Source organism: Sceloporus occidentalis, unplaced genomic scaffold (genome assembly GCF_023333645.1).
Source record: "Sceloporus occidentalis isolate IW3139 unplaced genomic scaffold, rSceOcc1.0.p SCAF_40, whole genome shotgun sequence".
NCBI classification, from domain to species: Eukaryota; Metazoa; Chordata; class Lepidosauria; order Squamata; family Phrynosomatidae; genus Sceloporus; species Sceloporus occidentalis.
This window is the reverse complement of record NW_028317020.1, coordinates 8915235-8930868: the sequence shown is the minus strand read 5'-3', so window position 1 is coordinate 8930868 and position 15634 is coordinate 8915235. Positions and strand designations below refer to the sequence as shown.

The 15634-nt window shown below is 39.7% G+C and overlaps 1 protein-coding gene across 1 annotated transcript; it reads right to left on the bottom strand.

Moving 5' to 3' along the window:
• Positions 1-2062: 2062 nt before the first annotated feature.
• LOC149290360 (catechol O-methyltransferase-like) lies at positions 2063-4477 on the bottom strand. The gene is made up of 4 exons (XM_089489657.1): positions 4339-4477; positions 3794-3987; positions 2978-3109; positions 2063-2242 (listed from the first exon to the last, which is right to left on the bottom strand). Exons 1-4 carry the CDS (start codon positions 4475-4477, stop codon positions 2063-2065), a joined length of 645 nt encoding a protein of 214 aa, XP_089345783.1.
• Positions 4478-15634: the final 11157 nt, after the last annotated feature.

Here is a 15634-nt window from a genome sequence, read left to right as displayed (position 1 = left end):
ACCAGCATTTGGAATACCCTGGGCTGTCTAGTTTTCAAAAATATATGACTTGATGGGGTAAATTGCATTGGCCGGCTTCAAAGATACCCGAAATGGCACATGGGGGGGAAGAATGACCAGATTTGGAAAAAATGGCTTTGAAATAGCAAAACGCTACCTGTACTTATTGCCCCATAATGTGTAGAAAAAAAGCAAAAAAACATAAAAACATTGGGTATTTCTAAACTCAGGACAAATAGTAGAATCTACTTAGCAGGTTTTTTCATTACCTTTTATAGATGAGTAAAAGATTTTTCAACTAAAAGTTAGAAACAGTCATTTTTTTCTAAATTTTTCACCATATGTTATACTTTTTCTAATAGTAAATAATATGATACAATCAAAACAATGTCATCTAAAGAAAGCCCTTCTTGTCCTGAAAAAAACAATATCTAATGTGTGTGGGTTCAGTAAACGGGAAAGAAGAAAATTACAGCTAAACACAAGCAGCGCAGAAATTTTAAAACGGCCATTGTCACGAAGGGTACAAAAAGTAAAATCAGCCTTTGTCACGAAGGGGTTAAACATGTTTATTTTTATTTATTGTTTTATACAGCATCATCATGTTCCACAGACCTGTACAATGGGAATGTTATTGTCAATTTTAATATTGGCCATTTTCCAGGACACACACATATAATTCTTGTGTTCCTAACCTGCTTGTCTTAAAAACTAACCTTCGTATAAACAAAATGCAGTAATAATTAATCCCTACAAGGGAATGTGATGGTACATATAGCAGAGATAATCTAATTTAATTAAGGTTGGTAAACATTATAGTGTACTTTACTACATTCATAGAGTTGCTGTCTTAGTATCTTCTGCTTACTGGGAACAGATTGCTAACAACAGAATAGGACACTGATTCAACTGTTGATATAGTGTGCCCTGAACTCAGAACTAATTATCTGCTAGGCGATAACATGGACTGCGTTAATCTCTGAGGTGAACTTGTGGGTTTAGCTTTGGAGAAGTACTCCAGTATGTCCTTAGTGCCTGTTCTACAGACTTGGTTTCCATATTTGCAGTCTTGTAGGGTGTTTCTTGTAAAAATCACTTAACATTTCCCCCAAGAAAATCCTCTTTTTGCAGGTTTATAAATGCAGTCTTCATGTTAAACCCATTTTTCTTATAAGGGTAGAAGGATATATCTTATACCACTAGCTGGACATCATTTAAAATTGTAAGAGGGGGAGAAGTAGCGTGACTAGATTTATTCAATGGTTTGTATCTGCTGTCAGCTTCTATGTTTCTACAGTACCTTGTAAAAGTATTCAAACCCCTTGGCATTTTTCCTATTTTGTTGCTTTACAACCTGGAATTAAAATGGATTTGTATCATTTGATTTACACAACATGCCTACCACTTTGAAGACGCAAAATATTTTTTATTGTGAAACAAATAAGACAAAGTAAGTCATACCACACATTCTCAATTGGATTGAGATCTCCATCCCAGTCTCAAATCTCTGGATGAGAGAATTTCCCTGTATTTAGCGCCATCCATCATTCCTTCAATCCTGACCTTTCAGGTCTTTCACCTGGTCCCTGCTGATGAAAAAACATCTCCACAACATGATGCTGCCATCACCATGCTTGGGGATGGTGCTCTCTTGGGTATGTGCTAGACATAACATTTTCCTTGATGGCCAAAAAACTTAATTTTAGTGATTATTATATTTTAAAAAAAGATTTTCGTTGGTCTACTTAGAGCCCATTTAACACATCATACACGACAGTCTACTAACCCCCACAAACTTTTGTGCTACAGTACCATGCACTCTGCAAGGTCCACCATGCAATACTGAGGGTAGCAATGTAATGTGCTAGAATTTATAATCTGTACATAAATACATGTACATTAAGATGTGGGTATTCCCTTATTTACCATCATGAAAATGTCAACAATGCAGAAAACAAGTATATTTACTGATTAATGGAGAAACACAAAAGATCAGTTTTATCCACTGTAGTAACAGAAGTAATTACTTAGAGCTCCTAATACTGGCAGAGTAAAACACTATTTATCCCCTAAACACTGCCTTTTCTAAGGCATCTTTTTCATTCATGTACTCCAAATACGATGGATAATGTGTGCAGTCGTAACGGCCACAGGTCCGAACATATTCAAGAAAATCTGGAGCTCCGGGGACAATTACATTATCTGCAAGGACGACTGAGCCTTTTCTAAGCAGGCCACAACTCTGAAAAGAAGGAAAGTGTGTATTAGGTATAAGCAGCCTTCAAGCAAGAATAAAAAATACATTTTAGTAGTGTTCCATCTAGTACTGTGCTACTGCTGAACAGCAAAACTACACCCAGAAATCATACTTTAGTCAAGCAGTAATTTTTGTCTGGAACACTTTATTATCACGTGAGCCAAATGAATGTAGCTTCCTAAAGATTGTGTATTTTTGAAGCAAGTACACCTTCAGAGGTGAGTGTGTAATGAGACATGCAAAGAAACATTGGCCTGACACACTAGATACTAACAAACCTTTAATAAAAATATTCTAACTATATATAATTTATATGGGTGCAATTAAAGTTTACTAAGACGACAGCACTGGAAAACAGAACAGACCATGAAGCTTTGTATATTATTTCTCAGAGAAAATATAAATAGGTTATTGATTCAGAAGTCAGGTTACATCCTGGTGGTAAACATGAGACCCCTAGACAGACTGCTCTGTTTCAGAAGGATTTATAAAAATAAAACGAAGAACATGCAATGTATTACAATACATTGCAATAGCTTTTTAGAATGTTTAATGAACCATAAGCATTTCTCATTAAGGTAAGGCTTGGAGACCACATATCTAGAAATATAGAAAGCAAAGGGGTGCATTAGGTGTATGTGTGTGGTAGGTTATGCTTTTAATTCTACAATACACAGAAACCTACACAATAAAGCAAATGGCATGTTTTTTGACACTCACTTCCAAAAGCTTTGTATCCGATGTGTATTTATCTTTCCAATGATCAACAAACACAAAATCCAAGGTGTCCACTTCATACTTCTTTTTCAGCTGAGGGATAATGTCACCTGTGGCACCTTCTAATATCTGCACCTAAAAAACCCAGAGAACAGATTTGAAGCATACATAAAATATTAATTTCTTTGTGACTGGAATACGTATATAATGAATAATCTGCGACAATGCTGAAATAGTAACGCAAAACATATTTTCTGCAACACCCAGGTGTAATCTGCTGTGAAATTAGGTTTGTTTCTTTTGTTTTAAAGCAGGAAAGTTGAAGTAAGAACCCTACAATGTTAAGTATTACATCAGCAGCCTCCTTGCCTGCGGGTAAGGCTGGGATTTAAACTGTATCTCTGTATGAGTGGTTTCCACATTCCTACTTTGAAACCTATGCCAACATCTGGCAGACAGCAAACCACTCGTTATTCTAGCTTAACACCCTAAGCCCTAAAAACACACAAAACAAACAAAAAAGACTGCTAACATTTTCTTACTGAATGTAAAAGAATGCTTTTTAACGAGCAAAAATTATTTTAGTTCCTAAAACAATCATATAAAGTGGTTATACTGTAAAGCTAAGAGTAAGAGGAGCATACTGATCAAGTGAAAAATGCCTTTTTGGAGTCGAGAAGGAATTTCTCCACTTTTTTGAGGCACAACAACTGGAAAATTGCGTGGGGTTTTTTTTGTCTTTCACATAATGTTTTTTATGTTCCTATGTTAGATTTAATTAGTAAAGCCAACCAGTTTTATCTCAAAGCATGGATCTACCTTGTCCTGAAGGCCGGCAAACTCAATCATCTGCTTGGCCACAGCGGCAAAAGCTGGGTTCATCTCCACAGTGTAGAAGCGGGCACCAGGCTTTAATAAACGAGCTATCCGGATGGCAGAATATCCACAATATGTACCTAGCTCGAGCAGGACAGATGGATCAGTCGCCTTCACTATTTCATCTAGGATCAGACCTAAAATTAAATCCACACAGTTGATAAGAAAAAAAACCTCTTTTTGAAAGTGAAAACTTGAGTGATTTCCATGCAATAATACATTAGAAAACTTGCTTTATGTATATAACATGAGAGCAGCCATCTTCATAGCATTTGGAAGATTACTGCTCTTAATGAGGTTATTTCTCCTCTTTTGTTAATTGACTGCTTCTCTTTAGTTAAAAGCTGTCTTGCTAATCATATGATGCACAATAAAGTGCATATGATGGTGGGAGTACCCCTTTATAAGCTTAAGAGCATCAGTTGCTACATAGCATGCTTTCTTGGGTTCATTAGTGAAGGTAGCAGGTAAACATTAAACCATCTTACCCTTCTGATCGCCTACGTTCATGGCCCACTCCTTCTGGCTGCAGTATTTGTCGACATTATCCACAACGCTTTGGGGGTCGCCACGTACTGCGTTCTTGAGAACAAATTCCAAAACTCGTTGTTCCTTTGTCTGAGCCATGAATAAATCTTTGATTCGGTTTACAGTCTCATGAAAATAAATCTTGGCGAGGGTGCGTCTTTTACTTTGAAGTACAATTAGCAAAGTTATGATAAGAAGGATGCCAAAAACAAACAGAACTGTGGTCAAATCCAGCATCTGAAAATAAAAATAATATTCATAGCAAGTCACAATATATTAAGTCACAAATCTGACGCACAGTACCACAGCAAAGCATTGTACCAAACATCTTAGTTCATAATCCCACGCCACATGCAAATGTGTCCACCGCTTGTGGGACATTCCACGTTTCCCATAGAATACTGTATTTCGTCAGGTGCTGCCACCTTCTTTAAAGCTGCTGCTCCACCTAGGGGGGGGGGCTCTTAAAATATCTCCAGATAAGGGCTGCATCATGTAGAGTGAAGTAAAAGAAACCTGTCATTTTGGTTTTTCCTTAATGCTCCGTCACTTAAAAACTGTTTAAAAGTTTATAGAAATACCATATATTACATGAGAGCAGTCTGAACGCTTACAGTCACCCCCACTTGCCATTTCAAGCATGTAAAACAGAAAAGCCTTACAGACCCCAATACACAGCGACGGGAGTGAGTTATGGTGCGATAGGCGCTGCTGTTAGCACGTTTTCCAAGTCTTTATTCAACTAACTTCCCACTAACTGGTTTAGTTTGCTCGACAAATTATATTTTGATTTATTCAGGACAAGTAGGGCTTTTGCTTTCAAATCATAAATATACGCACACACCTACATTTAGTATGAGAGAAAAAGAAAATGAAGAATAATTAATGGCTTCACTGTAAACAATCAGCCATTTGTGCTGATTTTGGAAAAACCTTATATGCCTGGTACTGTCATCTATTTCAGGTGTTACAAGGGTTCATTAGCATTTCATTCACAGGATATTTGTAAGTACAGAAACAACTCATGATTTGTATTCAGAACCCCCCCCCCCCCCCAACATGTATGGGTAAGGCATTTTTGAATATCATGAGATAAAAATGAGAACACATTCACCTGAGCACATAGATACTGCGTACGTGTGGTATGTCACAGACGAGAGACCCCCATCAGAGCGCAAAGAGGTGTCACTTTGTTTCAGTGAACTGTGAAGGAGCACTTCTTGCTTTTGGGGGTGAAACTACCAAGTGATTAAGTCACTCGCTATTGATAGGTGAGACTGATGATAAAAAAAAAAAAGGCTAAAAATATACATTGTACAATTAAGAAACTGACACGTTTAGGTCACTAACATTGATCAGTGAGACAGATGAATAATCAGTGAGCTAAAGGGAAAATTACGTATTAAAAATGTTTGTTATATTTATATTTAGCCTTTTCCTATGAGCACTGTGCAAAGGGTCATTAAGTGTCAAATATGAGATCACATTTTGCCACTTTGGATAAGGCACAACAGGAAAAAAAAGTAGGACAAATTGGGGAAAGAAAAGGAAGATGAAGATCTGTATCAGAATACAACCAGGTGGCAATTAAAAATCTTCTCTGTACCCATGTACCCTGTTACAATTCTAACGCCGGATTTCAGTACTAATATATATATATATCTATATATGAGAGAGTGTGAGACAGAGTGTGTGACTTAATAGATATCTCCCATATGGCAGGGGCATCCAACCTGCGGCCCTCCAGCTGCTACAGGACTACATCTCCCATCCTCCTCAGCCAGCCCCTTAGCCGAAATAGCATTATGGGAGATGTAGTCCTGCAGCAGCTGGAGGGCAGCGGGTTGGACGCCCCTGCCATATGGGATAGGAAAAGCAGAACTGCTCTGTAGAAAACATTATGAATAATCACATGAACAAAGCAGGCAGTGAAAAGAAAAGAAAAAAAACCCCTGAAGCCCAGGGGGCACTAACATGTAGATCACAAGCTAGGGGTGGTTTTCAGGCTACAAAAGAGCAGCTCTCAATCTGTCTAAAGGGCAATAAATTAGTAAACTGTTTAAAATACACCCCAATTGCTAAAAAGCCACATCTTAGTCCCCAATATTTTTGTAGCCCCTTTCAAAATGGTTTACTAACCATAAGTACCGGTAGTTAAGCGATGGAGTCCGTTGTTTATATTCCTTAAGAAGCACAAAACTGTGGTCATACTTTCACAAAGCGAGGCATGTGACATGAGGAAATGTGCAATTTTAAATGTTATACGTGAACTTTTGATATATAACTGTAGTTTCTTTACATTTTGTTTTACATGTTGAGACCAGGCATTACACCTTCTTAGATATATGAAGCATATCCTTGAAACTGGGACCCTTAAATACTTTTTTAAAGCAAAAATAAAATAAAGCTATGACTTTTTTTTGGAGGGCAGAAAGCACCAAGACTATTTGACAGAATCCAGGCCATTATGTATTGAATTCTTGCACGCCATATCCAATTGTGTGAATTCTGAATATTCTACATGCATATTATAATAAGCCGGTTCGGCTTTGTGGATACAGTTGCTGGCATTTAAAAACAGATTGCATCACAAGGTAACTATTGCGAAAATCTAATGCAATTGTTTGGATATTGAATACAAAGATGTGTTTGTATTGCAGAAGCCAACGTAATTATTATATGAAGACGTTCACTAACAACCAGCCTGGTTCCCATAGTTTATTAAACACCGACATCTTTTAAGATGCAGATTACGTTGAGCGATACGAGCTGAATGATGGGAGTTATCATGCACACTCCTTACATGGATGTAACCAGACATTCACTTTCACTTGATAATACCGATGAGTATTTTATTTTCCTGAGGTAGTGAGTGTGACACTGCCACTCCTCCTGAGGTGGTGAGTGTGACACTGCCACTCCATAAAAGCAAAGCATGGCAAGTCACTTATATATATCAATGCTTTCTCTGGAAAAACCCAGACTCTGCCCCAACAACTCATACAAGTACAGCTTCTGTACACAGAAATTAAGCTATTTATGAAAGTAATGCCCTTACTTACTCAAAGAAGAGACGGTGGCGACTGCAGCCCTTTCAGCGACACTTCTCACACACGTCAGCTCTCCCAGTTTGACACATTATGAACATCATCCCACATCACTGTCCCGCCTGAAAATCATTTAAACTCTGCTATTGGTCATTCCGCGGGGACCTAAAAGCCACGCCCTCAAGCTTTCCGACAGCCAATGGGTGTGACGGGTCGCTGGTGGCGCTGCTCGCAGATCGCTCATCAGCTTGCATCATACTTTACAGTGCCGTAGGGACAAGCTCGGCACTGTAAAGTATGGAAGGGTTAAACTATAAAGCGCCATCACGTGGTTTCTACGCTTGATAAAATGATGACTCATCATGTATATGCAGACTTTCTAACAGAGAAACAGATCGCGCTCCCGTACGGTAACACTGTAGAAAATCGATTCTATAACTCGTTTCAACAGCCAATGCACTGGCCATGAAAGGCGTGTATTTCAAATTCTGGGCCCTTATATATACACACACAGGCATATATACATATACATAGCACATGCATAAGAGACGTGCGAAAACACAAAGATGCATACGCACTTAAATGCGTACATAGAGTTCACTAGTATTTCGTCACGGGAATGGTATGGTCCATTTTCCAACAATTAGGCTCCCCTGTGATTATAGGCTGTGCCAGTGCCCTCAATACATAGAAAGGTTGTGCACGTATAATGGCCTGGGAAAAACGGCACCCAAGTATTGTGTTTAAGCACTTCCAGAAAACTGACACTTATCGCTGGGTGAGTAACATATCTGCAAAACCAGCACTTGAAGGGTAGCTTCTTCAAGATATGTTATGCTTTTTTTTTTTCAATATGAAGCAGTAAGCTTGAGGAATGCATATGATCACTTACTTACCTTTCTGGTTCAGATGTCACGTCGTTACACCGCACAGATTACGTTACACGCAGCGCACTGTGCACAATAACGCTGTACGTATAGTGCAAACAAATGCTGCCCAACGTTCATTTTCAACAATGAGTGGCTTCAGGTATGGGGCATCTGACATCACCTTGAGCTAGCGCTGCGTACAAAGTCCATCGCGGACAGGTGATACAACTTGTTATTGACACAGAGAACTTGTGCAAAACATTCGTCTTTCCTGCTTTTCTGTTTCAGAATAACTGCCTACTTTACGCATTACTAGGTAAAATACAAAAAAAAAATGTATGACGCAACAAATAGAGACTTCCTCTTTAATGCCAAGGGCATAATATATCATGTGCTACATCACTTTAATATTGATGGCTGGTTGCAACAACTTAAACCACTCACACCAATCATGGTTACATTGAAGGAACACTTAGGCATTCAGGCTGGGTTAGCACAGATACAACAGAAGGAATCCCACAGCGAGAGAGACCCTGCTGGGGCCTCTGATGAACCCCTTGTGTATGAGAAAGAAAGGAGATCATAGTGAAAAAAGGGGGAAAAAATAAAGCGTCTGCCTCAAAATGTTCAAATAAAATTATATTTAAAGGGATCCCTGCTATCATTGCTACGATGGAGGCTCACTCTAGTTTCAATAGAGATTCCTATGATCTAAATAATAAAATAAGTAAAAAATAAAATAGTGAAAAAGAAATGAAATTTCCAGCATATTAAATTGGAAAATTACAGCAAACATTTTTCGGAATTGAAAACATTTCATGCCAACACCACATTACATCTGAAAAATAATCTTTAGGCCTAATAGGGGCCCAGGAGATCTGGTAAATCTGGGATTCTGCAGTCAAATGAGAGGGCTGGCTGTTCACTGGGACAACCCAGGATTGAAGAGGTGCCTGCCAGACAGGGCTGGTGCAAGGATTTTTGCCACGCTAGGCAAAACATAATTTTGCTGCCCCCCTGGCTCCACCCCACAAGCCACCTCTCCTTTTACCACACCCACTTATACCCCACCTCTTTTAATGCTTGTGATGCTGGGCCACCACCAACCAAGTCTCAGCAGACAGCAGCTCAGCATGAGCCTCCCCCTCCCACCAACATCTATGCGCAGGAGCGCAATTACAATAGGGGCGCCGCGCAAGCGTGCTGCGGCGCTCCCATAAGATCCTCCTAACTGGCTGACTCGCTCCCACGCATCCCCATAGTGACTGCGGCTGCCTACCTGCCATCAAGTGACCGCGGCCGCGCTTCTAATGAATGACTGCGGCCAGCCCTCCTGCCAGAGTATGTGTTTGTGTGTTTTAAGTCTCAAGTGCATTTCCTAGTGTGGGTTAGTGGCATAAGTCTGACCACTGTTTTAGGTGAAAAATAGACTTGTTCATTCTGATGCACATGAATTGGAAATTTTTAATCTTGGCAAATTCTGCATCTCTGCGGACATAACCTGGCACAAATTTCCTCCAAGAAGGTGGAGAACATCACCAAAAGTGCCACCATTTTGGCAGAAGTTCAGCAAGGTTATGTCCGTGGCGATGTGGATGAAGATAGTATATAATTACGAGATGAAAGAAGATAAACAAGAAGACAAGGAAGTGGAAGCAGAAGTGGTTGGCAGAGAAGGCAGGGAAACATTTAGAGAGTGGGAGAGAGTGAACGAGAAAGAATGTGAGTGAATGTGGGCACTGGGCAACAAATTTCATCTGAACCCAATGGGCAGGGTATAGGTAACTCATTGAACAAAATTGTCTCCGTTGTTTTTGGCCCATTAGCGCATATCTAATTGAAAATATACTGATTCATAACTGAAAGCTTTGTCTTTGCACAGTTTTTAAAGAGGTGCGTTTGGACTGTAACCGATCCTGGATTAGGGTTTCGTTAATGTGGATGTGGGGGGTGCTTGGACTTGATTGGGCCTAGCTCAGCACAAAACCTAAATACACCACTTGGTGCTTCAATATATTGTCATTTGCATGCTCTATTTAAAGGGTCAGAAGTGACAAAAGCAACAAGTAGTAAAAACCAGGGAATAAATATAAGTGCAGCAGTGATCAATCCCCATGGTAAAGCGAGTGTTTGTGGAAGTGGCACAGGAGGGAGAGAAGTGTATGTCACATTGTTGATCATCAGAGCACACTCCTTCCCACTGCATGGTCGATAAATACAGGGATAGGATAACCAGTAGTGAGATTTTTCTCACTGTGGGACACAACTCACTAGATTTTGTTTCAGAAGTTTTGAATCGCCCCATAAACACACGGTTGGTTCATTGGGACAAAAACATGTAGAACAATAGGTTGTCCAAGCACATCATGACCGCCCAATTAACAGCTATGCAGAGAGTTTTAGCAGCCTGTGTGATGTTTCTATCTATGAAACATTAAATGCAAGACATGATTAGACTAAAAAGTGCCATCTGTAAATGTTTAGGGCCCAAGGTTACCGGCTGCATTTTTCCAGCCCCAGTTTGGTTATAGAAAGACATTTAAATGCACACAGGAAAGGGAGCAAAAGTTGCAATTTCTACTATACCTTAGAAATCGACAAATAGTTTCTCATTGACAAATTATCCATTAGCCTGAGATCCTTGGTTTAATTATTTCTATAGCTTTTATAGAATCTACGTAATAAACTCTAGCGATCAAGAGCTTTGCCTTCAGGTACCAAGACAGGAGATTTCAACCAGGAAACAGGAACAGCACAGTTAAGAAATGTAATACGCATAACAGTTAAAGGTTATACAAACGGAAAAGTATTCTTTACTGAAAAGACTTCCAGAATTTTAAAATGTTCTATAAATGCAAACAACCTTTCAAATAAATACTACAGATGTAAGCCAAAAGCAGCCGCCCTCTTGCACACATAGCCTCTTTACATTATGTATTGGCCAGTTCTAGTTTTGTCCTACCATTTAAATATATAGATAAGGGTTATTAAAACCAAGCAACCAGAGAAGCAAACCAGCAGCTAGAAAGACAGAGTGTGAAATTCACCTAAACATGCTTAAAATTCCAAACAGCAAAAAAAAATAAAAAATGTACAAGTATATAATGACCTGATTTTCCAATTCATCCAATATTCCTCCCTATGTGGAAAATAAATATTCATAGTTTTGCATTTCTTTTGAAACATTTCTTTCAATTCTTGCGGGTTAACCTGCTGCTACACCAAGAACTGGGATTATATTTGAAAAGCCTTAATTGCTACGAGTGCAATAATACGAAATAACAAACTTTTGATACACAGTATACGCCATTATCTTTTTTTTTCTTTTTTTTGCACAGTACTAACCATTACTTGTAAGGAGGAATATTGGATCAACTGGAAAATCAGGTCATTAGTTACTTGTAGATTTTGATACACTAAGCGCACAGATAATTTTTTTTGCCCTTTGTATGTAAGGAGCCGTGCGTAAATTGTTGGTGCTACATAAATAAAAAATACTGCTTTATACTAAATCCCATGCATCTTGCGATGATTAGGTGCAACCAGCCACGTGGAGGCTTGCAATGAGTGCAGGGTACAGTAGCTAAAATAAACTCACATGGATTAACAAAGACTAACAAAGAATGCATTAATGTTTCTAATTCAAGAAGCAGCTTTATATAGTGACATACTATATATATATATATAATTGTGATTTATATAGCGGCATGATATTCCGCAGTGCTGTGCAGTGGGTAAACAGGACATAGCAAGTAGTACATAACATAACAATTGGACAGAAACAAAAACAACATCTATATAAATGTATGCCGTGCAGCCATGTCTGAGCACACAAATACATACTGTGCACCTCCCAGCTCAACAGAAATCAGTACCTTGCTGATCTTAAGCAGGGAGCTCTCGTCTTGTCCGTGGCAATGTACTGGGGCGCTGTGGACTTTATACTGGGTGCAGGCAGCTGCTTCCTATCACATTACATCACATCTCTCAATATGCTGTGGGCGCCTCTTTGTGCATACATTCTGAGCAGAAGGTTCGGGCTCTGTGACCCCCACTCCCCTCCCACTAGCTGATGCTCCTGCTGCAGTAACCCTGTAAATACCAGAGCATAATGAAACATTCCTATAGGTACTAGGATGACCTTTGGCTCAGTAGCATTCTAAGAGTTAAATCAACACTTGTGTTTCTAAAGTCTGAGGAAAAGTAAACCAAGAATGAATGTTCAGTGGCGGACTATAATTTCCAGATCTCTATATAATAAGTAATCCATCATCTACAGCGTCACATGCATTTTATATGTAAATTGTGGATTATCTGATATTGTATTCCCATGGAAACAGTAATAAATCCACTGTTTTCTTTTGTGTGCTTCAGTACAATGGCATGTCTGTGCATGGGGGATGCACTGAAAGAGTGGGGAGGGTCCTACATGCTCCACTGCAGCTAAGGCTTTGTGGCACACAGGAGGGCCCAGTTGAGCTCACAATACACAGATTATGGATGAGGGTTCTCCAAATTCCAAATTGAGCAAGAATAGAACTTTGCCACCCAGTTGTCTACTATGGCTTGGAGACATAGAAGACAACATAGAACCAGTTATGGTACTGGAGGCCATTCCCTCTATTGTAAACTCGTTTGAGCAGGGCCCTCCTCACCTGTTGTCTCTGTTAGTCAATATGTTATGTTACATACTACTTGTATGTCCTGTCTACCCATTGTACAGTGCTATGGAATTTGATGGCGCTATATAAAACAATAAATGATAATAATAATAAACAGTTCATCACAATAAGGAAATAGTAAAATTGTCCTAAAATGCCACACGGGAAGGCAATATTAAACAAAAAAATTCTTCTGGATATTTTCACATAGCATTTTTGAAAAAAAAACCATACTGTATCAGCATTGACTGATACCATTCCTTTTTACGAGACAGAGCTGTCTTTCACTTAGATAAACACATGGTCGGATGTGAGGCCCCACATTTGTCCTGCATAAGCAGTCTCAACCGCTCACAAATTCCCACCCCTTCTGAAACACTTCCATCCCTCATCTGCAAGGTTTCAGCACAGAATAGAAGGAGATCTCAAGTTGTATCCTTTATTGAAACTAGAAGCCAGTAACCATTATTTCTCCCTGAATAAAGTTATGGAACCCATTGTATTTCTCCTAATTCTGGGGAGCTGCCCTTTTTTCTTCTATGCCTACACTGGATCAAGGTTGAGACATGGAGAAGACGGGGAACTTTGCTGCCTCTTTCCACCACTGATCCTCTCACTTGCTGTAGTTATTTATAGCACCATCATATTCTGTAGAGCTGTACAATGGGTAGACATTACATGTAACAAGTAGTATATAGCATAACACGTTGACTTATAGAAACAGGTGAGAAGGGCCCTGCTCAAATGAGCTTACAATCTTGTAAGAGATACTATATTTCATGTTTCACAATTAAATAACAGATGTTTCTCATAATATGAGATTCATCTTCAGAGATAAAAAAAACATTTCCTGTGTGTGTTCTAGAGACACACAAACTGCTGGAGACCACATTTTTTTCCTTAGTTTTTGCTTTTCAACTTTGGTATGCTAATCTGTTTTGTCTATGGATGTTTGCTATGGTTAACATAATGATATCCTTTAGCACAGTAAGTTTGAAGATAAGTGTGATGGGAACGACCTGTACCCCAACTGGGTACACCCGCTGGACGTTGCTTCCTCCTCCCCATGGCCGGGACACCAGAGATTAACCCCTTCACCGCCAGACAGAACCAGCGTTGCAGAGAGAAGGGTTGCCTTACCACTGTGGCTAGCCGAAGCTGAGCTACACCGTGGGGCTATTGTCCTGAAAAGATCAAGAAGTGATCATAGCAGAGGACACAGTTCTTCAGGAATCTCGTCGGCACTGTAGTATACGGAAGTATAGCAATACAGCGCTCTACAGCCCTGATAAGGGCAGCACTGAGGCTTACCTTAATAACAAGACAGGACTCCTAGTGAGGTAAAACAGGGACTGTTTATTTGTGAAACACACAGGCTTATATACAGGTTAGATGAGAAACAAACCATAAATCATGTCCACATCTTCCCCCCTCAAGACAGTCCGATGCCATACTCTGGCCTCCGAGTCCCGCAATATCTGTACAACCTTAAATCGTAATTTACGGGGTGATTCTGAAGGAGTGGAGGCGATCCCGGGGTACCGATAGATAGCTCACAGTCCTGAGGATATCCTGTCCAAAAAGCAACGTGATCGGTCAAAGGGACCCTGAGCGGCAGCAGTTCAAAGATCCTGTCGGACGGGAATCTACAGGCGGCTCCCTCCCGGCTAACCCCGCCACACGTGGGGTATCTCCATACAACAGTGCTGTAGTCGGGCCGATGGTGTCCGGGCTACGAGGGGTTAAAGTCCGTGGGCAGGACATGTGGCACATGAACAGGATAACACATGAGGGAAGAACAAAAGCATAACAATAATCACACATATATTGGGACATACAGAATTCAGACAATAACTACCACAGACAGCACCGATTTACCCGGGCCGTCGCAATAGGAATCTTGCTGACTCCTTTGGTTTCTGTTGTACAAAACTTTCCATATACTATCACCAGTATATATCACCCAACTGCAAGTAGAATGAGGCATAAAAAAACACATGTCAAATTCCCCATGACTAAGCACATCGACCAGGTTACTATTCCCAGCATGTAAACAAGAACAGGTATTTCAACAACCCTATAGTAGCCTTTAGAATTCACGGCCCTTCTTCAGGTTAATTAAATCCAATAAAACAGTAAAATCCACTATGTTTTCTGTATAGCAATAGCAATTTGTAGGACTACAGTTCCAGGCAGAAACCCATTGTCTTCTTGTGATAAGAAAGAGCTATTATGGTTTTCTATTTCTATCTGCCTTGCTTTACAAGGAGCAGGATAAGCTAATCAGGACCCTCTTCTCCCCACATTAACATGTGTTAATGTTATTGCAAGTTTTCAATATTTTCAATTTTAATGGGATTTGTTATTTTAAATGCCATAGCGATTTCCTTTACATTTATTGTTACTGATTAATTTTTGTTGGTCTGCAGCACATGAAATATATAGGTGTCTTGGCAAAAAATGACTATTCCACATTATCAAGATATGCAAGCTTGGCATTTACCTGCTTTGATTTAACTCTACTCTTGTGTCCCACTTCTCCCATCTTGCCCTGCTAACCTCTTTTAGAGGGACGCTGGAGCCATCATATGAGGTTTAATGCAGAGTATGTGACAGCTGTGATGACCATTTAAATTTACGGCGTGTCCATATTGCATATCCATTTGCCCGTTCGTATCT

Bases quoted from the DNA above. Each gene is read 5' to 3' on its own strand.
- LOC149290360 (XM_089489657.1), bottom strand. From the start codon at position 4,477: ATGGCTCAGACAAAGGAACAACGAGTTTTGGAATTTGTTCTCAAGAAC. The intron at 3,988-4,338 runs GTAAGATGGTTT...ATTTAATTTTAG, and splicing joins GAACGTAGGCGATCAGAAGG to GTCTGATCCTAGATGAAATA. The intron at 3,110-3,793 runs GTAGATCCATGC...TGGGTTTTTTAG, and splicing joins TTGCCGGCCTTCAGGACAAG to GTGCAGATATTAGAAGGTGC.